The 25,202-nt window shown below is 45.2% G+C and overlaps 1 protein-coding gene and 1 pseudogene across 4 annotated transcripts in view; one reads left to right on the forward strand and one right to left on the reverse strand.

Annotated features, from left to right (window-relative positions):
* The window catches only part of KIAA1549, a 156,754-nt gene that overhangs the window by 64,565 nt on the left and 66,987 nt on the right, over positions 1–25,202 (forward strand). For all 3 annotated transcript variants that reach the window (XR_013814296.1, XM_079786199.1, XM_079786200.1), the window contains exons 6-11: positions 1,375–1,558; positions 3,024–3,083; positions 4,501–4,649; positions 11,842–12,019; positions 15,921–16,105; positions 24,330–24,526. Coding sequence is in view for 2 of the 3 variants with exons in the window: in XM_079786199.1 (XP_079642325.1) it covers positions 1,375–1,558; positions 3,024–3,083; positions 4,501–4,649; positions 11,842–12,019; positions 15,921–16,105; positions 24,330–24,526 (953 nt within the window). In the remaining variant the exon portion in view is untranslated. The remainder of the gene's footprint in view (positions 1–1,374; positions 1,559–3,023; positions 3,084–4,500; positions 4,650–11,841; positions 12,020–15,920; positions 16,106–24,329; positions 24,527–25,202) is intronic.
* LOC307108675 (large ribosomal subunit protein eL30-like) lies at positions 14,712–15,139 on the reverse strand (annotated as a pseudogene). Its single transcript has one exon. The product of its transcript is annotated as a large ribosomal subunit protein eL30-like (transcript).

Consider the following 25,202-nt stretch of genomic DNA (forward strand, 5'->3'; position numbering starts at 1 on the left):
CTGCCTGCCTGCCTGCCTGCCTGATCGCCCCTAACTGCCTCTGCGTGCCTGCCTGATCACCCCTAACTGCCCTCCCCTGCCGGCCTGATCTCACCTCCATCTGCTCTCCCCTGCTAGCCTGATCTCCCCCGCAACTGCCTCTGCCTGCCTGATCGCCCCTAACTGCCCTCCCCTGCTGGCCTAATCTTGCCCCCAACTGCCTTAAAACCCCTCCTCAGCCCCCACCTTAGGTTCTGCCTTTGCAGTTCACCCAGATTAGGTTCTGATTGGTCGGTTTCTATGCCAGTCAGCGTCAGACAGCAGACTGGGACCCCTGCCACCAGTGCAAGATAAGGAAGTTGTGCCCTGGAATGGAGCATGTTTGTATTTTTCAAGGCAGAGTTGCGTTTTCTTTCATTGTCTCTCCCTCTTTGTCTTGTGTGAACACTACCCACCCCTTGCTTAGGGATCTAACCGGTAAAATCTCTTGGTCTTCTCAGGCAGGAAGCTCATTGTCCTTAGGGAGCAGTGCTTTGAGCTATTTTGGTGGAGACGTGGCTGCTGTTAGCATCTCTGTGTTGGCCTGGGTGTGGCTATTAGAAAGGAAGGAGGAGGGAGGAAATTGACTGGGCTCCTGGGTGCACAGCCTTTAATTAATTGTGGCCGCAGACTCTTGGTTCTTCTGGCTCCCAGCCGTGGAGCCCGTGCTGTGTGTGTTCTTGGTCACTCCGTTCTAGTTTATATCAGCATGATCCCATGCTCTCCATTTTCCAGAAATTTGACAGAATCTCAGGTTTTCTTCCATTCTCAGTACTGTTATGGACTTCCGCTTCTTTGTTCAGCTTTATTGTTCTTTCTGTAGGATCTAGGATGGGAGGGGGAGGGGAGGGGACTATAGATACATGTGCCCAGTTCATCACTTAATGTGAAAAACATTTTCAGTATCCTGAGGAGTTCAAGTATTGAAAAAGGGAACCAGGCCATTGAAACCCATTACTCTTCCTTTAAAAATGTTCCCCCCCCCCCCTTTTTTTTTTAACCCTCATCCAAGGATATGCTTATTGATTTGGGGTGGGGGGGAGGGGAGGAGAGGGAGAGAGAGACATTGATGTGAGAGAGGAACATCACTCAGTTGCCTCCTGTACACGCCCCCTACTGGGGATTGAACCCACAGCCTAGGTATGTACCTTGACCAGGAATTGAACCTGTAACCTTTGGTGTACAGGACAATCCTCCAACCAACTGAACCACACGGCTAGGGCTAAAAAATGTTCCCTCTTTTTTGGGGAAAAAAAAAGAATGGATGAGAGAAATTGTTAGAGAGAAATCATAGTCAGGCTTTCAGCGGACCGTTTTCATTTATTTTACAAGCTGCTTCTGACTTCCTTCTTTCAGATCTTGAATATCACTGTGGGCTCTCCCAGGGTGGCGCCTCGCCGGGGCCCCGTGAATATCGTCTTTGCTGTTAAAGGCACGCAGGGGTTCTGGAATGGGACGCAAGTGAGCGAGCTGCTCAGGAACCTGAGTGTGGTGGAGTTCAGTTTCTACCTGGGGTACCCGGTGCTCCAGATCGCCGAACGTGAGTACTGCTCTCCTGGGCGGCGCTGGGAACGCGGCTGTGAGCATTTTGTTGGTGGCCCGCTTTTTCTCAAATGAAATGTGTAGCTGAGATCCAGAATATAAATCAGATACCATTGGAACGTTCTCAGAATCAAGCCAGGGTGTGCCTCCAGAGCCCTGCTCACCCTGGGCCTTGGTTTTTTTCTCTGTAGGGAGGAATGGGGTGCCATTAAAGATTAGGCCGGTTCTGCAAAAGGTGAAAAGGGGGTGGAGAACAGATCTCTGGTCCCCAGGGGTGAGAGGTGGGAGGAAAGCTAGATCAAAAAGGGTCGCAGGAGGCATTTTTTGTGTGTGTGTGTGGGGGGATCGGCGATGAGATTGTTCTATGTCTTGATTGTGGTGGTGGTTACATGACTCTCTGCATTTGTCAAAGCCCCTAAAACCAGACCCCAAAAGAGTGACTTTTATTTTGTGCACACTTAAAAAAAACACAAGCCAACTTTTCTTCCTGGCAATTAGATTCGCAGTGCAAATGGAGGGGGCTGGGGGTGGGAGAGACATTTACTTCCAAAACAAAAAAAGCGAACACACAAAAAAAGCAGTAGATTCCAGAGTTGAAGTCAGGCCAAAAAAAAAAAAAAATTTTTTTTTTTCCAAAATGGAACAGCCAAATGGTCTAGTGATGCTCCATGTATTTAGTGTACTGTTAATTAAATGCTAAAGATAACTTGTCAAATGAAGCAGTAGACGGGGGTATAATCGTTATTTACATCGGGCAACTTTCAGCTGTGTATGTGAAGCTGTGGGTAAGATAATGTGCTGGATAATAGGTGTACGCCAGGTCTGTCCCACGCAAGCCAGCGCAAGGGTCGCTTGGCCCCGAGTCACTGCTGGGAAACCCACGGCCGAGGAACACAGTGTGAAAACGCATTGCTCTGGAGCAGCGGTCGGCAAACTCATTGGTCCACAGAGCCAAATGTCAACAGGACAGCGATTGACATTTCTTTTGAGAGCCACATTTTTTACACTTAAACTTCTTCTAACGCCACATCTTCAAAATAGACTTGCCCAGGCCGTGGTATTTTGTGGAAGAGCCACACTCAAGGGGCCAAAGAGCCGCATGTGGCTCGTGAGCTGCATATGGCTCGCGAGCCGCACTTTGCCGACCACGGCTCTGGAGCAATGGCTTTTCGGCGGGTGATCCTGGGAAGCGGTGTCCCACGATGTCACTGGAGCAAGTCCTTCATTTCTTTTTGTCCCTCTTTCTCCGTGGAACTAATGTGCTCAGAGACTGCTTACTGTCCACACCTTCAGGCCAGTCTGGCATTTTCTGCTTCCATGTTTAGTGCTAAATCATATAGGAAAGGCAGTCTCCTGTGCCTTACCCAGTGTGTCCTTTCTGACTGTTTTTTACAGATTTGTCTCCTTCCCTAACATGTTTTTTTACAGATTTGTCTCCTTCCCTAACCCTTTCCTTTTTATAGCCTTCCAGTACCCGCAGCTCAACCTGTCTCAGTTGTTGAAGTCCTCTTGGGTAAGAACAGGTATGTTTAACCTAACACCATATTTTGGGAACTGGGATAATAAGAAGTCTGTGCAGGGATATTAGGAATGATACCGCCTTTCCTGTTTCTCAGTCCTAAATTCAGGGCAAAGTGTACCTTAAATTCTTGGCAAAGAATGAATGAGCAAGGGACTCGGATTTGACTGTGGAACGTGTCCCACTGAGTTATGGCCCAGAAAGCGTTGGCTTTCTCTAAAATTCACATATCAAGTCCAGGGCAGTCTAACAGGAATCGACAGTATTCTGACCCAGAATAGGACGAGGCTCTGAAGCAAGGATCTTTTTTTTTTTCTTCTTTCTCTAAAAGTCTTATGTGTTTGGTTTTATAAGGACAAGTAAGGTAATTTGGTGAGCAAATAGAAGCCTTTTTTAAAGTCTTGGAGGCCTGGGTCAGATATTTACAGCGATGGCATTGCTAAACGAGACTTTCTAACCTGGTTATACGAAAGTGTAAGAGGTGGTAACATGCTCGTTGGTGCCCAGTGTGTGAGCAGCACTGTGAGCAGCTAGTCATGGGAGGAAGCACACAGATGGTGACAGTCACCGTGTATGCGTTCCTGTACCTGCAAGTCCTCCTTGCTTCACATACAACATTCCAGGTAAAGGCCCCACCTCTGCCTGGTACCGTGGCCTCATTTTCCAGATAGTTTTCATAGCGGTTCAGTGACTTGCCCGTGGTCCTATCTCAGGGGATTTGAGCCGGTGCTGGCTGAACAGAAAATCTGGCAGATTGTCTGCTTAGATAATCTTGTTTACAGCAGATGTCTGAAGACAGGCACCTTATCTTGAGTCAGTTTATGAGACAAGATACGAACGTAAACCATTTCCAGAAATCTTGAAAATAAGTGCAGACAAAACGTTTGATCTTGTGCAGGCCCTCGTAGCCTCAAAGCCCCTGTGCATCGCGGAGTTTCTGGGATTTCTGGCCACCAGTCCTTGTAACATGTGGAGCTGGGAACTGTAGACAAGACCCACGAGCAGCGCTTCCGGGATTCTCCCTCGCTTTCCCCTTTCTTAATGTCTCCTCTCCAGGGCAGCGATGTTCAGCCTGGGTGTCGCAAGAATTTTTAAAACATGCAGTACCCATGCTGTTTAGTCAGGGGCACTGACCTCTTTTCCCTTAGATTGTCAAATAAACAACTGACAGCAGCCAACACAACCATAGCCGTCTGGTGTGAATGAATCAAAATTGCACTAATTTTTTTTCCAGCGTGCCATATTGCAGAATTTTAGTAATTAGTTTATGTGTGCCATGAGATGGAAAAGGTTGAAAATCGCTGCTCTAGGGATTGGCATTTTACAGTAACCCTGTGCTACGTTCTCTTTTACACTCACCCGTTTTTTTCCTCCACCGCTAACTCACTGTGGGGCCTGTGTGTGTTTCCATTTAAACGTAGTGCTCCTGGGCGTCGTGGAGAAGCAGCTCCAGAATGAAGTGTTTCAAGCTGAGATGGAGCGCAAACTGGCCCAGCTGCTGAGTGAGGTTTCCACCCGGAGGCGGATGTGGCGAAGGGCCACCGTGGCTGCCGGGAACCGCGTGGTGCAGGTACCCAGGGAGGCCGGAGGAGGAGGGGAGGAGAGAGAGCAGGCTAACACTGTCCCGTGTTTTCATGCAAAGGAGAAAATTCCGGTTGAGGTGGATTGCTATAATAAGGTGGCAACTGAATGGGGTAGCATTTCAGTTCAACTAGAGTCTAGACAAGTATTTCCCGAGTCCTCAGTAAGGGGTCGGTACAGGAATGGACCTTATGGGGAGCACAGCGAAAGAATGGTGTTAGTGGATTGCCATGCCATCAGATGACCTTATTTTTCAAAATGTAATTTTTTAATACCCAGAATGTAATCAGTTGTGGAATGGTAATGTTACTCATAGCATCACAGAGAGAACCATTCATCGGGAACAGGCCATAAGAGATCCGAAAGAGGAAAATGTTCTGCCCTCTATTCTAGCACCTCCTCCTGCTTCCTCCTGCCACCCCTGGTTGTCTCATATTGCCCAGATGTTCTTCACCCTGTAACTTGGCAGAGAGGTTACAAATGACAGATTCATTTGAGTCAAAAAGTGACCCATTTTAAAGTGCACAGGCTCACAGTGAGTTGGAGGTTGGGGCCGTGATATTATTCCATCTCAATGTGCATTAATGTTATTTTGGATTTTTCCTTTACCAACTGCTGCTTGTAGAGCTAGGAAAATGGGATATTTAGAACTGTGGCGTTCCAGACAGGAAACCAGGGTGGAACCCAGACATGTCGGGGTGGGGAGGTTGTTGGTTTAGGAGCATTAGAGAGAAGAATGGAGAACTGATGCTTGGCGGGGGGTTGGGGGGAGAGGTTGTTGGCCTAGAGCTAGCATCATTGTCCACCAAACTCTTTTACCAGGTTTTCCCCTGTAAGCATTGCTCTTTATTTCCCCTCCCACAGAGGTGGTGGTTAGGTTTCTAAAATAGTTCCTTTGCCAGATGCAATAGAATATAGAGGAACTTGCCCTAGCCGGTTTGGCTCAGTGGATAGAGCATCAGCCTGCGGACTGAAGGGTCCCAGGTTCGATTCCAGTCAAGGGCACATGCCTGCATTGCGGGCTTGGACCAACGTGCAGGGGGCAGCCAATCAATGATTTCCTCTCATCATTGATGTTTCTATCTCTCTCTTTCTCTCCCTTCCTCTCTGAAATAAATAGGGATGTATTAAAAAAAAAAATCAATGGAAAAATATCCTTGGGTGAGGATTAAAAAAAAAAATACAGAGGAACTTAAAAACTAATAAAAATTGAGAGTAATATTAATTAACATAAGTGTAAAACAAATATATGTGAATATAAAATAAATAAAAATGAAAAAGGTTGGCCTTATTCAATAACCCTGGCTTCATAGAACTCAAGGTCTGGGTAGAGGTTAATAAATGCACATAATGCAGTTATAAAGCACCATCACATGGCGTGATGAGGTGCTACATTAGATTGGAAGGCTCCATAAGGAATATTAGATTTGTGAACATTTACCACGCCACCCCATGGTAACGGTGGCATCTGATGGCTTGCTTAGAAACCGTGCCCTGCTTCTCATCTGCGTTTGAGACAAGGACTTATGTGCAGAGCACAGGACTCTTCAGACGTATTTGTAAAAGTGAAAGTATTAAAGCAATCTAAATGCCCAGCATCTGGGGAATGGGTAAATAGATGGTCGTGACTTTTTATATGTTGGAATATTGTGCAGCCATTGTCATTTTTTTTGAATTAGTGAGCAATATAGAAAAATCTTCAAGTGAAGAGAGGCTATAAAAGAATATATGCAATTTAATCCAAATGTTAATGTAAAACCCATGAAAAAAATTAATGGAAGGAAATATGCCAAAATATTTACAGTGATTTTGTTTGGTTGGTTGAGTTTGAGGTGATTTTCATTTTACTCATTATACATTTTCCTTCGTGCTTTTCAAAATTTCTATAGTGAACATGTGATTTTAATCAGAAAATAATTTAAAAAATGAAACTGAAAATGTTGCCCAAAATGATGACTCTATCACGCCATAGTTGCATGGATTCCAGCTATGAGTCTGATAAGAGGTCACCCAGAAAGGATGCTGGAATTAGCTTTTACTGACTGTTATTTTCAGATCAGACAAGCTCTGTAGAATCTTTAAGGTGGGTATCATTGGAAATTGGAAAATACGGTTACTGAGAAGAAACCATTTCTAAAATGTATCGGAACATTTCAATGGAATAAATCGGCACATAGGTGGAGGGACGTAAGGGTGTAATCGACTTGCTTTTTATTTTTTAAAAATTTGTATTGGTTAAAAGATTACATATGTCTCCCTTTTCCCCGATTGATTCCCCCCGCCACACCCTCCCCCCAGTCGACTTGCTTTTTAGTAGCCCTTTGTTAATAGTCATCCTGAAGGCGAATAAAAAATTAATACCATTCAGGGACAGGCGTAGGTGGTTAGGGAACAGAAGTGGTCGGGGAACTGGTCTAGAAACACCAAACAGAGGGCAGGACAGATGAGCACATCTCAGGATGGAGAGGCATAAAGAACGGTTTCTCCAGGGATGAGGGTTTGGACCCGTGTTGTTAAGGATCTTTATATAAGAAGGTGTTCGCAGTGAAATCATGAAGTTGTTGATTGGCCAGAAGTTTCCAGCGGTGAGGGAGTCCAGCAGCCGTGTCTGGAGTGCAAAGCAGTGTTACAGTCCTGCACACGTGGCTAGAAAAGTGGCAGCTCTTGAGCCGATAGCAGGTGTCGAGACCAAAGATTCTAATTGCGTGTATGAAATAGAGGGCTCGGAGCCATGGTTGATCACTTAGAACATCAGTCAGCGTTCTGCTGGAGTCTGAATGGGCCATAGAATTGTTGCATATTAATAAGAGAAATAGCAACAGAATAGAAAGCTCTATTTATGTAAAACTGTGACGTATCAAATGTGCCAGTTTCTGAAGTGCTAATGTAAAGGACTACCCTGAACACCAGAGAGAGGCTGATTTTGGAACAAATCAAAGCACTATTTGATCCAGCAAATTATGTATTTGTGAGAATTTTTTTCCAGCTTGATTGAGATACAATTGATGTAGGACATTGTGTAAGTTTAAGGTGTGCAATGGGATGATGTGATGTAAGTATATATTGCAAAATGATTACCACGGTGAGGTGAGTTAGTACACCCATTGCTCACAGTTACTTTTGTGTATGTGTGTGTGGTAAGAACGTGTAAGATCTATTCTCTTGGCAACATTTCAGTATACAGCATAGTATCATTAACTGCATTCTCCATGCTGTATCTTAGATCCACAGACATATAACTGGAAGTTGATTCCCTTTGGCAACCTTTACCCATTTCCCTCAGGCCCAGCTTCTGGAAGCCACCAATCTACTCTTTCTATGAGTTGCCTTTTTTTTTTTTTTTTTTAACATGCCACATATAGATGAGATCATACAGTATGTGTCTTTGACTTATGTCACCTAACATAATGCTATCAAGGTCCATCCAGCTTGTTATAAACGGCAGGATTTCCTGCTATGTTTATGGGTGAATGTTATTCCATTTTTTATGTATGCTTCATTTTCTTTGTCTGTTCACCCATACATACACACTTACGTTGTTTCCATGTCTTGGCTGTTGTGAATAATGCTGCAGTGGATATGAGGGTGCAGATATCTCTTCAACATAGTGATTTCATTTCCTTTGGATATATACCCAGAAGTTTAAATGCTGGATCATATGATAGTTCTGTTTTTAAAACTTGGAAGAACTGCCATATTATTTTCCATAATGGCTGCACCAACTTATATTCCCACCAACAGTGCACTAGGGTTCCCTTTTTATAACATCCTACCAGCACTTATCTCTTGTTTTTTGATATTAGCTATTCTAACAGGTATGAGGTGATACCTCATGGTGATTTTGATTTGCATTTTCCTGATGACTAAGATGTTGAGCACCTTTTCATATGCCTGTTGGCATTTGTATGTCTTGTGTGGAAAAACGTCTATTCAAAAAAAATTTTTTTTTTTTTGCTATTGAAATGTATGAGTTCCTTGTATATTTTGGATATTAAACTTGTATCAGATATATGATTTGCAAATATTTCTCACATTCCATAGGTTGCCTTTTCATTTTTGTTGATTGTTTCTTTTGCTGTGTAGAAAGTTTTAGTTTGATGTAGTTCCACTTGTTAATTTTGCTTTTGTTGCTTGTGCTTTGGGTCTCATATCTAAAAATATCTTTGCCAAGACCAGTGTTAAGGAGCTTTTTTCGCTGTTTTTTCCTTCTAGGAGTTTCATGGTTTCATGTCTTACACTTAAGTCTTTCCATTAAGAACTCATTTTGTGAGTGGTATAAAATAAGGGGTCCAGTTTTATTCTTTTGCATGTGAATATCCGTTTTCCTGACACTATCAATCAAAGAGACTGCCTTTTTTCTTGGCTCCTTTGTCGGCAGGGTCTTCTGTGGTTCGATATAAATATTTTCTCTATTTCTGTAAAAAATGCCATTGGAGTTTTGATAGGGATTGCATTGAATCTCTACTTTGGATAATATGGACATTTTAACAACATTAATTCTTCCTATATGTGAACATGGGATATCTTTCCATTTATTTGTGTTTTCTTCAATCATCAGTGTCTTAAAATTTTTAGTGGACATATTTTTCACTTGCTTGGCTAAATTTATTCCCAAGTATTTTCTTATTTTTGATGCTATGGTGAATGGCACTATTTTCTTTATTTCTTTTTCAGATAGTTCATTGTTAGTTTATAGAAACATAACTGATTTCATTGTGTTGATTTTGTATCCTGCAAATTTATGAATTCACTTATTAATTGTAATAGTTTTTTGGTAGAGTCTTTAGGGGTTTTTTAATATGTAAGATCATGTCATCTGCAAGCAGAGACAATTTTACATCTTCCTTTCTGATTTGGATGCCTTTTATTTCTTTTTCTTGCCTGATTGCTGTGGCTAGGACTTCCTGTACTGTGTTGAATAGGAGTGGTGAGAGTGGGTAGGTATCCTTGTCTTGTTCCTGATCTTAGAGAAAAAGTTCTCAACCTTTCATCATTGAGTATGATGTTAGCTATGGATTTGTCATATATGGCCTTTACCATGTTGAGGTATGATCGTTCTATACTCAGTTTGTTGAGAGTTTTTTTTTTCTTTAATCATGAATGAATGTTGAATTTTGTCAAATGCTTTTTCTACTTCTATTGAATGATCTTATGATTTTTATCTTTCATATATTAATGTGATGCATCACACTTATTGATTTGCAAATGTTGACCCATCCCTGAGATGCAAGGAGGTTGACCCATCCTTCCATTTTAGGGATGAAGCCCACTTAATCATGGTGTATAATCCTCTTAATGTGCTGTTGTATTTGGTTTGCTAGTATTTTGTTGAGAAATTTTGCATCTATGTTCATTGGATATATTGATCTTTAGTTTACTTTTCTGATAGTGTCCTTACCTGACTTTGGTATCAGGATAATGTTGGCTTCATAAAATAGGTTTGGGAGCATTCCCTCCTCTTCAATTGTTGGGAAATTTTTGAGAAGGATTGGTGTTAACTCTTTTTAAATGTTTGGTATAATTTGTCAGTGAGACCCATCTGGTCCTGGGCTTTTCTCTGTTGGAAATTTTTTGATTATCGCTTCTATCTCTTTACTTGTTACTGGTCTGTTCAGATATTCTGTTTCTTCATGATTTAGTTTTGGTAATTTGTATGGTTCTAGGAATTAATCCATTTCTTCTAGATTGTCCAATTTGTTGGTGTATAATTATTTATAGTAGTCTCTTTTGATCCTTTCTATTCTGTGGTATATGTTGTAATACCTTCTCTGTCATTTATAATTTTTGAGAACTCTCACTTTTTCTTGGTTAGTGTAGCTACACGTTTGTTAATTTTGTTTATCTTTTCAAAGAACCAACTCATTTTGTTAATCTCTTTTATTGTTTTCCTGTTCCCTATTTGATTTATTTCTGCTGTAATCTTTATTATTTCCTTCTGCTAACTTTGGGCTTAGTTTTTTCTTCATATTCTACTAGTAGTTCCTTGAGTTGTAAATTGATTGCTTATTTGAGATATTTCTTTTTCATGGTGTATACATTTATAGCTATAAACATTCTTCTTGTACTGTTTTTGTTGCATCTCTTAAGTTTTGGTATGTTGTATTTCTGCTTTCATTTGTTTTAAGATATTTTCTTATTTTTCTTTTGATCTTTTCTTTGGTCCATTGGTTGTTTCAGGAGTGTGTTGTTTAATTTCCATGTATTTGTGAATTTTCCAGCTTTCCTTCTATTATTGATTCTAGTTTCCCTATTGTGGTCGGAAAAGAGACTTGATAAAATTTCTTGCGTTTTTTGAGACTATTTTTGTGGCCTAGTATATGGTCTAGCCTGGAAAATGTTCTGTGTGCACTTGAATGTGTATTCTGCCATTGGATGTGATTTTCTGTATATCTCTCTTAGGTTTCTTTGGTCTATAGTGTTGTTCAAATCTGCTGTTTCCTTATTGATTATTTCTCTGAATGATCTCTCCATTATTGAGGATGGGGTCTTAAAGAATGTGTGAGAGTTTTTATCCCAAGAGTAGTGGTTCTCAAACGGCCATGATTTTGCTCCCCCCCACCCCCACCCCGGGCACATTTTGGCATGGCCTGGAGACATTCTGCTTGTCACCACTGGTGAGGGAGGGCGTGGCTGTTACCTCTGGCTTCTGGCAAGTAGAGGGAAGGGATGCTTCTAGAACGTCTTATCGTGCTCCGTACAGACCTTCACATCTAAGAATTATCTGGACCGAAATGGCAATAGTACCAATGTTGAGAAGCCCTGCCCCAGAAGAACAGAGAGAAAAGACTAACAGATTCAAGAAGCAATTAGATAGAACCAGTAATAGTTCCTTTGTGGTTGATGCTATGAGGACGGGAGCATCCTCCCATGACACATTGGAGCTTCTTGGTAGATTCCTGGATTGGCAAGCCTGTGGTGTGTGTACCCTCCTGGCCTTTGTCTCAGAGAAGCCTTTGAGCAATCCGAAGCTCCTTCGTTATTCTACACAGAGGAACTTTCCTTTTCACGGTTCCTCTTCCCATCAGGAGAGCATTGTAGGGATTCTGGAACCCGAAATGATGTAAGGAGCTTAGGATGAGGACGAATAAATGCCGAATAACACAGTCAAGGGTGAGCGCCCAGAGGAAGGGCCTCTGGACACATGAGCTTCTAAAATGCCGATGGTTTCCGTTGTCTTTCAGGTGGTAAACGTGTCGCGGCTGGAGGGAGATGACGATCCCGTGCAGCTCATCTACTTTGTGGAGGATCAAGACGGGGAAAGACTCAGCGCAGTCAAGTCTTCAGATCTGATCAACAAGATAGACATCCAGAGAGCGGCCATTATCTTGGGTTACCGAATTCAAGGCGCTGTTGCCCAACGTGAGTGCCTGAGGCTTGGCCCCTGAGTAGCCATCTGTGCTGTGCTGGGCTGTGCTGGGCTCAAAGGCCAGTCTTTCCCTGACAGTGACCTCTGAACTTAAAGCATTCTTATGTGGCTGTCACATATGATACGTATGTCTCCCACCCGTATTATTAAATGGCACTTACATAAGATGTCCGTTGTTAGAATGTATTTGAAAGGACCTTCTTTATTTCAGTTGCTTGTGGTGAGAGCCTTCACTGCTATTTTTTCTACCTAGGATTTTGTATTCATAGCATTCATAGTGAGTTATGGTACCTTAAGTTAACGTTAGTACTTTTTCCCCTACTCCGGTCCTGTTTCTCTTTTCAGAAATTTGTCTTAGGTAAAATAACGTGTTTTCTCTGTATTTATTCCAGAATCTTACATGTCATTTTGAACGTTGGTGGGGACAGTGAGTCACGCAGGAAGCTGGGCGGTGCCCTCTGCATTTATTGGCTTCCTTCTGGGTCTTTCAGCACAAAGCAGCCCTTGATCCTCACCCTTTCCAATCCTGTTTGCCTCCCACCCTAGCCTCACACCGCTTAGAAAGAGGTTATTTTGATGTTTCTTTATTATTTTTGGAAGATACGAGGCCCCTGTCCCCTGGCAAAGGCTGCTCTCAGTACTTTTTTTCCAACTCACAGATTTTGGGTATTTAGAATTAAGAAAAGGAGTGGCACAGAAGAGTGTATTTCTCTCTAAATATACCTTTATGAATCAGACTGCTATTTTTTTTAATATATATTTTTATTGATTTCAGAGAGGAAGGGAAGAGGGAGAGAGAGATAGAAACATCAATGATGAGAGAATCATTGATCGGCTGCCTCCTGCAGGCCCCCTACTGGGGACCGAGCCCACAACCCAGGCATGTGCCCTTGACTGGAATTGAACCCAGGACCCTTTAGTCCGCAGGCCGGCGCTCTGTCCACTGAGCCAGACCAACTAGGGCCAGACTGCTATTTTAATGTGACTATTTTTCCTTTATGATCCTGAGAGCAATCCTTGTAAAAGCTCAATGATACTTGCTCCCAACAGTAAAGGGTAAGTAAGTGTTTAGAAGGGACTCAGCATCAGAGAACATTGGAAAACTCTCTAGAGCAAATATGTAGTTTTTAAAATGACAGCTTTGAAATGATTTTTGGCAATGGAAGATTCTTCATGAAATCTATACTTGTCCCTGGACACTAACCAGGACGAGGGCTAATGGGCACACTTTCTCCATTTTATAAAAGGTGGGAGACTTAAAGCAAATAACCATTCAGGTGGTGTGTGTATTTGAGATGTAATTGCATATTAGTGTGTTCTATTTCAAAGCAGTGAGAAAAAATAAAGCATGTACTTGCATTTTTTCCCATATATGACAATCCTGGTTGTCGGGGAGGTGTTGCACTCCAGAGAAACACTTCACCTTTTAAAAAGATGAATTGGTCCTGGCTGCTGTGGCTCAGTGGGTTGGGCATCATCCATGCACCAAAAGGTTGCTGGTTTGATTCCCAGTCAGGGCACGTGACTGGGTTGCAGGCTCAGTCCCCAGTAGGGACATGCAGGAGGCAGCCAATCGATGTTTCGCTCTCACATCAATATTTCTCTCTCTCTCTCTTTCTCTCTCTCTCTCAAAATCAATAAAAATATTTAAAAACAACGATGAATTGCAGTAGGGTATGGGCACCTTTCGAGCTCACTTCCGCCTGTGGTGATAGTTTTTTCTTTGCACCTCTCTTTCCTCCTTTTTGTGCTAAAAACCACAGGGGTAACAGTCCTGGGACTGGAATCCCTATCCAATACCAGGGCCAGCCCGAGGCAGCTGTGGGCCCTGGGTCGGGGCCTCGTTGTGATCAACTGTGCCTCTCACAGGGTTTCACTAGGTTAGGACTAAAAAGAACATCTAGTTGTCCCAGCCTCTCTGTGTGATTCTGTCCTTCCTTCTGTATTGTTTGTTTTCATGCAAAATGAGCTATATTTAGGCCAAATTTAAAGATACAGATTTTTATCACTCTGTTACCAGGCTCTGCTCTGGAACTTGGGCCTCCTGCACAGTGCATGTGCTGTAGAGGGCCAGCTCCCCTCCCTCCCTCTCTCCAGAGCCTCAACCGAAACTTAAAGCAGCACCAAGAATCACTTGTGTGGTTACATCCTTGAGCAGGAACCTTTTGATCCCATGGCATGTGTTAACCATCAGAGGATGTGAAAAGAGCGTCAAGTGTGGTCCCTGCCCATGACGACTGAGATGTATTTGAAAAGATGAGACTTAGAGCCATGACCATATGGATGAGCAAAGTGGTCTAGTACATCAATGTGGTACATTTATGTAATAAAATACATCTTAAAAGAAATAGTAAGGTCCTGCCTGCAAGACAGACAGCCAGAACGAAAGGCAGAGGTGATGTCCTGGAGAGGTGGTTATGAGTCAGCCCCAGTGGATGAGGAGGTTGGGCACAGAGGAGGGGTATTTTGGTTTTCTGAGCCTGGTGACTGGAACCTGAGCTTGAAGAAAGCTGAGTCCTCTGAGGGATGAGTATGGAGGGCCCAGTACTGGGAGGCAGGGTTAGGGGAATGAGCTGGTGAAGGAAATTGCGAAGGACAGAGTAATTGAACCATAATTGTCTAAGGCCGTGGAAGATGGGGAGCTGGGGTGGGGGTGGCAGGAAGGGTGGGGAGTGGTGGGTTCCAAGTAAGCTTGACTTAATTTTACTTGAGTGTTATTATTATTTTAAAAACAAGCTCTGGCCAGTTTCTATTAAAGAACATTTTTGCACGACTTGCTTTTCACCCAGCTGTCCTGGCGTGCTTCTAATGATTTCAGAACCACCCGGATCAATGCTCGCCAGGCTGCACACTCTAGAGTTTTCCACACGCTGTGCCCAGTCCGGTCTTACTGCCACTGCGGTGACGGACCTGGTCCCGGCCCACATGGCATCGTCTCTGTTTCGGATCTGAAGGCTGGGTGCCGCTGGCGAGGGTGACCAGTTTCGCTTTGCCTTGTCTGATCATTTTCAGAGTCTGCTTGTACCCCAGCACGTACTGGTCACTTTTCAAAACGTGTTGGAACCTGGAGTTGATCGGCTCCGGCGACGTTTTGTCTTCTTGGCGGCCACCATCTTCCTGCTTTGGGTGTGGGGTGGCCCCCAACCAAGAGCAGCCGCCAAGATGCCTGGGGAGCGAGAAAGGAAGTGATTGAATATGATTTTAAAATTGGCAGCTGGTACCTTGGGTAAATCAATTTTGATTAAAAGCCACGTTTTAAGGGTTTAGGGAGAGACACAGGTGAGGAGATAAGGCAGGGCTCGTAATCTATATTTAGGATTTCTACTTTTTGGTGTGGAAGCATTCCTGCAGTGATTGAGGGGGAGCTGGTAGAATAAACTGAAAGTCAGGAGATCTGGCGTTAACCTAGCTTCGCCATTGAATTGGCGAAGTTGCTTTAGGCACATCATACCTCTCACCGTGATCCCTAACCTGTTCACCATATAACTTTCCGTGTTGTGCTTGTTTACTTGGTCACGTTTCCTGTGCTCAGGAGATCACAGCCTTTAACCCGTTGTCTTGGGCTGAAATGACAGGAACTTCCCAGGTGTCTCCTAGAGCCGTGGTCGGCAAACTGCGGCTCGCGAGCCACATGCGGCTCTTTGGCCCCTTGAGTGTGTGGCTCTTCCACAAAATACCACGGCCTGGGCGAGTCTATTTTGAAGAAGTGGCATTAGAAGAAGTTTAAGTTTAAAAAATTTGGCTCTCAAAAGAAATTTCAATCGTTGTCCTGTTGATATTTGGCTCTGTGGACTAATGAGTTTGCCGACCACTGTCCTAGAAGAAGGCACGCTCACTGCCCGGACGGGCTGTCCAGTAACGTGTTATTGAGAGACCTTCCTTCCTTGTCCGCAGCCGTGGACAGGGTGAAGAGGCCGTCGCCGGAGTCCCAGAGCAACAACCTCTGGGTCATCGTCGGTGTGGTCATCCCCGTGCTGGTGGTCATGGTGATCGTTGTCATCCTCTACTGGAAACTCTGCCGCACAGACAAGTTGGACTTCCAGCCCGACGCCGTGGCCAACATTCAGCAGCGTCAGAAGGTGAGGGGCGAATCCCGGCGGTGGTACACGCGTCTCGCAGGCAGGGATGGGGGAGCTCAGGCTCTCGATGCTGAAAGAGAGCTAGTAGGGACATGTTTTGGCGTAAATGGTGGTGTCCCTTTGCCTTCCCGTCTGCTTGCTGAGTCCCCAGTTCTTCTGTAGTATTAACTGTATGCAAGAAGGCGAAGCTGTGTGAAGGCTTAGCCATGCCTCCGAGAACCGCTGACTTCCACTGAGATTTTGTTTTTGAGACCATCAGTTTGAAGATCTCATCTGTTCTGGGTATGAATTCTAATTTCTTTTAACCCTGGATGTCTTCGGAGAACAGGAGCAAAGGGAGATTTTTCTCAGATCTGTGTGTCTGTGTCTTCCATACACCCCTTCCCTGGATGGCTCCTTTACTTTCCATCCACCTGTTGCAAGCCCACCCGTCCACCTTGGTTGAGAGCACTTAGTCATTAAAGAATGGTAATGCATGCCATAAACATTTTAACTTAAAATACACGAATAGGTATTTAATTGACATCTTTCAGCATACCTCGTCTTTTTTTTTTTTTTTTAGTATTCGTCTACTGAGAGGAATTCCCTGTGGTCTTTCTTATAATAAATGCCCATCAGTGCAGTTTCCAGTTTGGGTTTCTTTAGAGAAAAGCAGAGCAACCTGAGTGCCAAGTTCTCCAGGTTTTTTAATCCTCCCTCACCCTGCCCTGCAGTCTTTTCCAGTTGACTCCTAATTGGACAACAGCTCCTTGTCCCTGTCTTCCTAAAGCATTCAATTTCGTTTTTATAGTAGTAGCAATTCTCTTCTCACATGGTTCACCAGTTTCTGCAATATTTAATTGTCACATGCAAGTTTCAGAGCAAGGATATTGACTCTTGTCGGTATCTAATTCACCTGGTGTGAGCAATAACATGCCAAGTACCAGAGAACTCACTCCCTGCCGACATTTAGGGATCATCACGTGCGATCAGCCATTGCTAAGGGAATGGAAAGTGGTCATGAATCTATGTATTTATTAACATGTACCTTCTACTCAAAAAGTTAGAGGGCTCACTCAGCTCTACAAGTTGGATAAGAAAAAGCAAATAAGAAACAAAGAATTGCCTGGCTCACCTTTGAATTTTATTCTGATTGTGTGAGTATAAAAAATTCTGGGCATGATAAACCTAGACCCGCTGGATGAAAAAATAAATATTGTTTTTACATTTATTTCACGTCTGTAAAAGTAAACGAAGAGTATTCTTTTCCTTATGAATTAACTAAGAAATGCAAAATCTTGATTAAGTTGCAAGTATATGGTTATCAAGTATGATGGAAGCATTTTATACTTCAATATTCTAGTTGTGACGTGTCTTCATGTATTTTTTACCTACTTTGCCAAGGTTGTTTTGTTGTTAGACAAACGAATGGCACGGAAAAAAACCTGGAAAAGAATTCCTTGCTATTCCAAATGACTCAGAGTGTGAATTTCATTGTAACGAGATCAGCAATAGATTTGGGAATATTTTTGTTCTGGTGCAGAGTCCGGTTTCAGAGAGATGTAACCCGTGTAGATGGCTGTGCATTCAGGTCTCTTGTTCCTCAGTTCCTAATGTAAACACTCACGGTGGGAGCCCATCCATTATCTGTTACTTCAAGAAGCTATCGGAGGACAGCGTCTCCGAGGTCAAAACAGGGTAGTCTCCAAGCTCTCTCCTCCTCCCACGTTTACTTCCGAAATATTGTCACGTCCCAGATGTGGCTCTGAAGCAGAGGGGCAGAGTTTCCAACGGAAACGCCAGCCTTTGGAGTTGCTCAGACGTTTGTACAGCAGATTCACAGGGAAGGCCTTCTGCATGGAGCCTCCCCCGGAGATGGAGTGTCCTGCTCGGAGGGCAGCACCCCGACGTTTCAGAAGCACGGGCTTTGTTCTGCCGGCACGGGAGCCCCCCGTCTAGACTTAGCGAGTGTTTTCAGTAGGAAAAGGATGGTCCCCGAGGTGACTGTAGGAGTGCCTCTGCTTTTCTGGGTGCCTTTCTGTTTTCCCTCTCTCCCTTCTGCTCACCCCACCCCTGACGCTGCCTCCCTGCTACTCTCAAGTCTTGTAGCAAACCCCAGAGCTATGGACATCTGGAAACAATAAATCTGGTGAGCAAAAACCCACACCCCCTTCCCCTGTAAGGAAAAGGAAACCTCTTCAGATTGTCTGGGAGTAGATTAGGTTTGAAATATGATAGAGGGAGAGGCCTTCTGTCATATTGGGAAGCAGGGTTCTTGCTTCTTTCTAATAATAAAGAAAAACACCCTCACCTGTGCCTTTCTTTTTATCTGTATTCTCTTTCATCTGTAGCCTAAAGTCACCACTTGTCACTGTTCCCCAAAGAACTCCAGCTTGGACCCGCCTTGCCCCGCAGAGGTTCTGTTTAAAGATGCGAATGGCGTGGGCTACCTGCTGCTGGTCCCATGGAGACGTGTTTCTTCTGTTGGGGACAGGCCACACCCTGGTTGTTGGTGCGGGACTGGAGTTCCGTTCCTGGCCGGCTGGCACTGTGGGCAGCCAGGCGGAGCTGCCTTAGACACGCATGCTCAGTCACCAGACACTAAGCATGTGCTCAGAGCCGAGCAGGCCAGGCTGGGGGACGGGCACAGATAACATGCAGTCCTGCTCTCGAGGGCTTTGGTACGGGAGAAGGACAAGGCCTACAGTGGCTGACACAGTCACCGTGCCGGGCCTCTAGGGTGCTGCAGGAGCGGGAGGAGGAGCCGCTCCCCCCCCCCCTCGGTGACGGGCTGCCTCTGCCTTCTGAGAGGAGGTGATGCAGGGCTGATGGGCAGGGATGAAGCCAGATGAGGTGGGCCCAGGCGGAGGGAAGGCACAGAGCTCAGGAAGGCTGGGACAGGGTCGTATGGAAGGGCACAGCTGAAGCTGAGGAGACAGAGGCAGGCAAGAGCCAGGCCCGGAGAGGTTTGTAGGACACGGAAGGGTAGGAAGGGATGCTGGAGGCAGTGGGGGACCCCCGAAGGGTTTCCAGCAGGGAGAGGAGCTGGAGCATCTGTTTGGGACGGTCACTTCGGGGGCAGAGTGGCCAGTGGATTGAAGAGACGCTCAGCCAAGTTCAGCTTGCCCCCGTGCTTGCTCTTCGATTCTCTGCAAGGATCCTGTGAGGCCTCACGTAGGTGTTTCTAGTTCACCCGCCGTCCGGTGACCCTGACCTGCTGTGGCCTGGGGGCAGCAGAATCTTGGAGCTCTGCTCTCCCAGACCTCAAGACCTGAGGGTGGCTGGGGCCCCATGCAGACACACACACACACACACACACACACACACACACACACACACACGGTAACAACTTCGTCTGGTCCTCACCACTGTGGAGACATCACGTGGTCGCGGTGAGCTTTCACAGGCCAGAGCCATCAAATTGTAAACGCTTAAACAACGGCGTTCTCTTCGAGATCGCAGATTTTCATTTAGACTCTGCTGGGATTTGCTCTGTGGTTTCCTTTGTCATCTTAGTGCTCCTTCCCAGGGGTTCAGACTCACCGAGTACTGGGGACTTCACTCTGTCTTGTTCCATCTGGGTCGTATTATATTTATGGCTCACGTGTTTTAAAATGCATCAGGCGTCTCTCTTGTTCCCTGGCTGACCTGCTCCACAAGGCCTCCCTGATTTGTCAGTGACATATTCCGGTAGGGTACTGATCCTGGGGCCTGTCCCCTTTGTGATATATTAAAGAAAGAAGGAACAGCCTGGCCAGTGTGGTTCAGTGGTTGAGGGTTGACCTATGAATTAGGAGGTCATGGTTAGATTCCCTGTCAGGGCACATGCCCGGCTTGGGGCTTGAATCCCCAGTGCGGGGGAGAGAGGGGAGAAGCATGCAGGAGGCAGCTAATTGATGATTCTCTCTAATCATTAATGTTTCTACCCCTCTCTCCCTCTCAGTTCCTCTCTCTGAAATCAATAAAACATAATTTTTAAAAAAGAAGAAACAAAATAGCTATTCTTACTCAGAAGTAAATGGGTCCTAATGTGAATATTAAGGCATTAATTAATCACTACCCTTCTTTTATGAAATACGAATTCAGGTTTATTGTGCATATGGAAGCTGGAGACACAATACATTCAGATTTAACTTTAGATTAAAAAAAAAAAAGAAATAGAAAAACTAGAAAAAGTGTACCAGAAAGTAGGGTTGAAATGAAAGTAGCTAATTCCATAAGTGAGGCAGGGCGGGCAGTGATTTCTTTAATTTTTTCCTTCTGTGTGTAAATGGCTTTTGTTTTGTGCGTAAGTACAGATTAGTTGCCAAATTTCTATTGTTGTGGAAGGTGGTGACTCACCGAGCCTGTGGGAAGTGTAAGGATCTAATGGTGGGTATATTTAGAGACGTTAGTGGGAATCAACAAGAAGCCAGCAGGGCTTCAAGGCTATGGTGGATGTCTGTTTCATTTATGGCATACACCCTTTTCTTGATTCCCCACAAAATTCAATAGGTTTTCTGGGTCAGCTGACCTTTTTGAAATTCCTTCTGTCATCACCTGTTTGTAGAGTGTGTACCATGTGTCACATCCTGTTGCTGAATTACAGAAGTTTGTATCAGAATGTATATCTACAGCTTTATCTGATGCCTGGGAACGCTTAGCTGACTGTGTGTGTTAAGTCCTTGGTGTTTATCAACCAAGAGCAGTAAGAATGCTGTCAGTCTCATTTGTAAGGCACTTTGACATGTATATATTTGGTTGTTTCATGAGCCCTGAGAGTTGGTCAGTGAAGGCCTTTAGTTCCTAGACTTGGGGTACACAGGCTGCACCATAGAGACAGTGGGGTTCATATTTTTCCCTTATTCTCTTCGGAGAGCTTTGCTTAGAGGAGGTCTCCAATCTGTGGCTCCTCCAAATTTAAAAAATATATATTTTTTCCACTTTAAAAAATGATTAATTTTAGAGAGAGAGGAAGGGAAAGGGAGAAAGAGAGAGAGAGAGAGAGAGAGAGAGAGAGAGAGAGAGAGAGAGAGAGAAACATTGATGTGATAGCGAGACATCAGTTGGCTGCCTCCTGCATGCCCCCACCAGGGATCAAGCCTGAAACCTGACCGGGAATTGAACCAGGAACCCTCCGGCACACGGGATGATGTCCAACCAACTGAGTCACACCAGCCAAGGCTTCTGCTTCAGTTTTGACAAAGCAAACCATCTACCTCACAAAAGAGAGTGTTTCCCAGTCACTAGAGGCATTTGCTTTCTTACTGGGGCATATACCAAAAAGGGTTTTACCAGGATTGATATGATGTTGATGGTGATGATTAGATGACTGTTGATTATAACTGTTATTCTTTCATTTAGAGGTACCTTGTTTATGGAGCTAAAATGAGGTGTCGCTGGGGGGAAAGCAGCCACGTGGGTGAGAGGTGTGTCTCTCTTCTGTAAAGTAGGAGGTCTTTTTTGAAAGGAGGCTGGACAGGGGGACCAGCCTGGTGCCCAGACCACTGTCGCACCCAGGAAAATCACGTTTAGGTGAGAGCATATAAAGAGGTTGTCCACCTGGAATTTGATTCCCTTAAGGGGACTACGTGCCTCTAGAGAGGTGTGCACTGCAGGGATTTGGTGTGCTAATCCAGGCTCATGGATGAGGATTTATCCTGGTGGTGCAGCAGGGCCGGGGAGCCATGGAGCAGCAGGTTGGGTTTATTGTTTTCGAAACAGCATTCCTGAGCCGGGGTGTGTGGCAGGCACACACTGTCTGTGTGGCGGAGTAGCCTGCTCTTGAAACATGATATCATCGATTTAGAAAATATAGGTAGGCCAGCCTTTGCCTTTTGTTTCCAAGCAACATCTTTGTAAACTATATTTACAGTAAGTTTTGTCTCCCTCTGCTGGCATGAGTCATGATTGCAGACTTACTCTCCGACCCCATTATTCTTGGATTTTTAGTGCTAAAAAGAGGTTAGAGTTAGAGATCACAAATCTAAGCCATTAGTGTTGTTCCTCATCTGTGCATGAAGTTGGCACAAATACAACAAAACCTTGTGCTTCTACACATGGTCTCTTGGCTAAAATAACTCCGTAGATGGGTTTGCCTATGTCTCTTGGCTGATAGGACTACCTGTGGGTGTGGGACACAGCCTGGCTGGGAGGGCTCGGTCTTGCACGTGGCCTTCCTGCTGGCAATGAGGAGACCCTTGAGATGACTACTTATATGCAGTTTATTGTCCTACTAGAGGCCCGGTGCATGGATTCGTGCACTGGTGGGGTACCTCGGCCTGGCCTGCGGGAATCGGGCTAAAACCAGCTCTCCGAAATCCCCTGAGGGGTCCTGGATTGTGAGAGGGCACAGGCCAGGCTGAGGGACCACACCAGTGCACGATCGGGGCTGGGGAGGGACCGCAGGAGAGCTCCAGGGCGTGTCCAGCCTGTCTCGCGCAGTCCCAATTCCAGACCCCAGCAGCAAGCTAACCTACTGGTTGGAGCATCTGCCCCCTGGTGGTCAGTGCACATCATAGTGACTGGTTGAACAGGTGAACGGTTGGACACTTAGCACATTAGGCTTTTATTATATAGGATGCTCTGCAAGCTCGAATTAAGGAAACTGTTAATACCTAGTGGTGCCCCACCTTTACTGTCCACGTATCCATATACATGAGCATCTCTCCTGTCTTAGCACCGGCTGAGAAGCTGAGGCCCGGACCTGTGGTTGCAGGCTCATGGGGTCTTGGTTGTGGGTTTGGTGTGGGTGTCTCCTCGGGACGTAGGCCTCCTGCATATGCCAGTGTGACAGGTGGACTTTTTCAAAGACCCCTTTCTCCTCATCACTGTGCCCTGATTACTCTCCTTTCTATAAATTCTTTACTCCCTTTACTTCTATTACTTTGAACAGTTCACATTCTTTTCTTTTTTTTTAGTTTTTTTTTTTTTAAGTAGGCTTCTGTTTTGTTCTTGGCTTCCTTTTTTCCTCTCTGGGTCCCAAACTATTAGATGTCCTCCAACATTTTATTCATGGACTGTTTTCATCTTAAAATACTGTCAACTCCCCCACATGTCACCTTCTAGACAGATGCTCTCAGAGTCGCATCTCCCGCCTGGCATCCCCAGGCTTCTGTCCTCCGACTCCAGCCACACAGCTGCTTTCCTTTTCAGCTGTTTTTTTGCCATTTCAACCCAAGCATGTTTAAAGCAAAACCTGACTTTGTATTTCCTCAGGGCATCGTTCCTTCATGACTCACCCCTTCCCCTCCGTGCCACTTCCACTGTTCCGTGTCCCCTGCTGGTTATCACTGGCTCTGGTCGGTGTCCAGTCCCTCCCGCCTGGTCTGTAGCTTCCCTCCCTCCCTCCCTCCCTCCCTCCATCCCTCCCTTCTTCCCTCCTTCCCATTTTCTTTGCTAAGACTTTGGGCTCCACTCTTGTCATTCCATGCATGTGGAACTGTTGGGCCCTTTTCCCTGGTCTCTTTGTGTCCTGTCTGCTTGAATTTTAGAAATCTGCCTCTTTAGAAATATGTAGTAGCTTCTCTGCTCTAGAAGCTGGCATTTGGAGTCGTCCACATGCAGGCCGGCCTTCTCTCACTCCCTGTATTCTGACCCGTCTGGAGCAGCTAATGAGATCTCTGCCCAGCCTCAAGGGGTTCGCTGGTCCCTGACACAATCCAGATCACGCTCTGTGTCCTACCTCTTTATTTCTGAGTTCTGTCTGTCCTCCGAGTCCTGACTCAGGTCCCCATCTCTCTATGGAACATTGTGCCCGTGTCAGTGTCTCTGGAATTGCATAGCACATGGTTATGCTGCTATGACAGCGGGTCGGGGCTCGTCCTAGGGCAGTGGTCGGCAAACTCATTAGTCAACAGAGCCAACTATCAACAGTACAACGATTGAAATTTCTTTTGAGAGCCAAATTTTTTAAACTTAAACTTCTTCTAACGCCACTTCTTCAAAATAGAGTCACCCAGGCCGTGGTATTTTGTGGAAGAGCCACACTCAAGGGGCCAAATAGCCGCATGTGGCTCGCGAGCCGCAGTTTGCCGACCACGGGCTTAGGGTGTCTTTTTTAGTATGGCCTAGCTATTTAATCCTTGTACTCTTTAAGTTTTTGCAAGTACCCATCTTTTCTGCAAACTCAAGGTGTAAACGGCCCCTTGTACACATTTGACGTTTCAGAGATGGTGGTGGAATTGCAGGCACGATCTCGCCGGCCTCACAGGCTCCTTTGACGGTCATCAGAGTTCGGATCGACCGACTCGCCTCTTTGTTTTAGTTGCAGATCCCCAGTGTGAAGGGTTTTGATTTCGCCAAGCAGCACCTCGGGCAGCACAACAAGGACGACATCCTGATTATTCACGAGCCCGCTCCGCTGCCGGGGCCTGTGAAGGACCACACCACGCCGTCCGAAAACGGAGATGTCCCGAGCCCCAAGGCCAAGGTCCCCGCCAAGAACGTCCGCCATCGAGGAAGGTTGGTGTTGGGCTTTCTGCATTGTACTCTGTCGTGAAGCATGTTTCCGTTTTCAGTTGGTCAGTTTCCAGTATCAGAGGGGCCGACAGAGAGTATTGCCCACGTCTGCAGCCCAGGAGACGGACCACAGCTCTCCCAAAGTCAGCGAGCCCGCGGGCCGCTCTAAGGGACCACTGGGGGAGGCTGTCTGCTCTCTTTCCCCAAAGCGTTTAAGATGACGAATCACTGTCCATCATGGTTCGGCGGTCCCCCTGTGCCTTGACTAGGGATTGGCCAGCTGAAGGGTATACTGTATATTCTGGGTGAACAAGCTTGGCCTTCTGGAAATGATACCAGAAACGATGTCTAAAAGGTGCATAGCACATATAAGAATAACCAACGGATGCAAAACATTGCGGGGTGAGGGCATGTATGGGAGTGGGGTGGGGGTGGGGGCAATGGTAAGATATGTACACACATAATACCTTAATAAAAAAAATAAAAATAAAAGGTGCATAGCACACGATCCACACCCAGTATTGGCTTTGTCCTGGCCCATCATGCCTTCATTGCTCTGTCTGCAGGTGACCTTCCTTTATCACAGCTTTCTGTCTTTTTAAAAATATATTTTTATTGATTTCAGAGAGGAAGAGAGAGAGAGAGAGAGAGAGAGAGAGAGAATGATGATGAGAGAGTA

This window comes from Cnephaeus nilssonii (genome assembly GCF_951640355.1).
Source record: "Cnephaeus nilssonii genome assembly, chromosome: 12".
NCBI classification, from domain to species: domain Eukaryota; kingdom Metazoa; phylum Chordata; class Mammalia; order Chiroptera; family Vespertilionidae; genus Cnephaeus; species Cnephaeus nilssonii.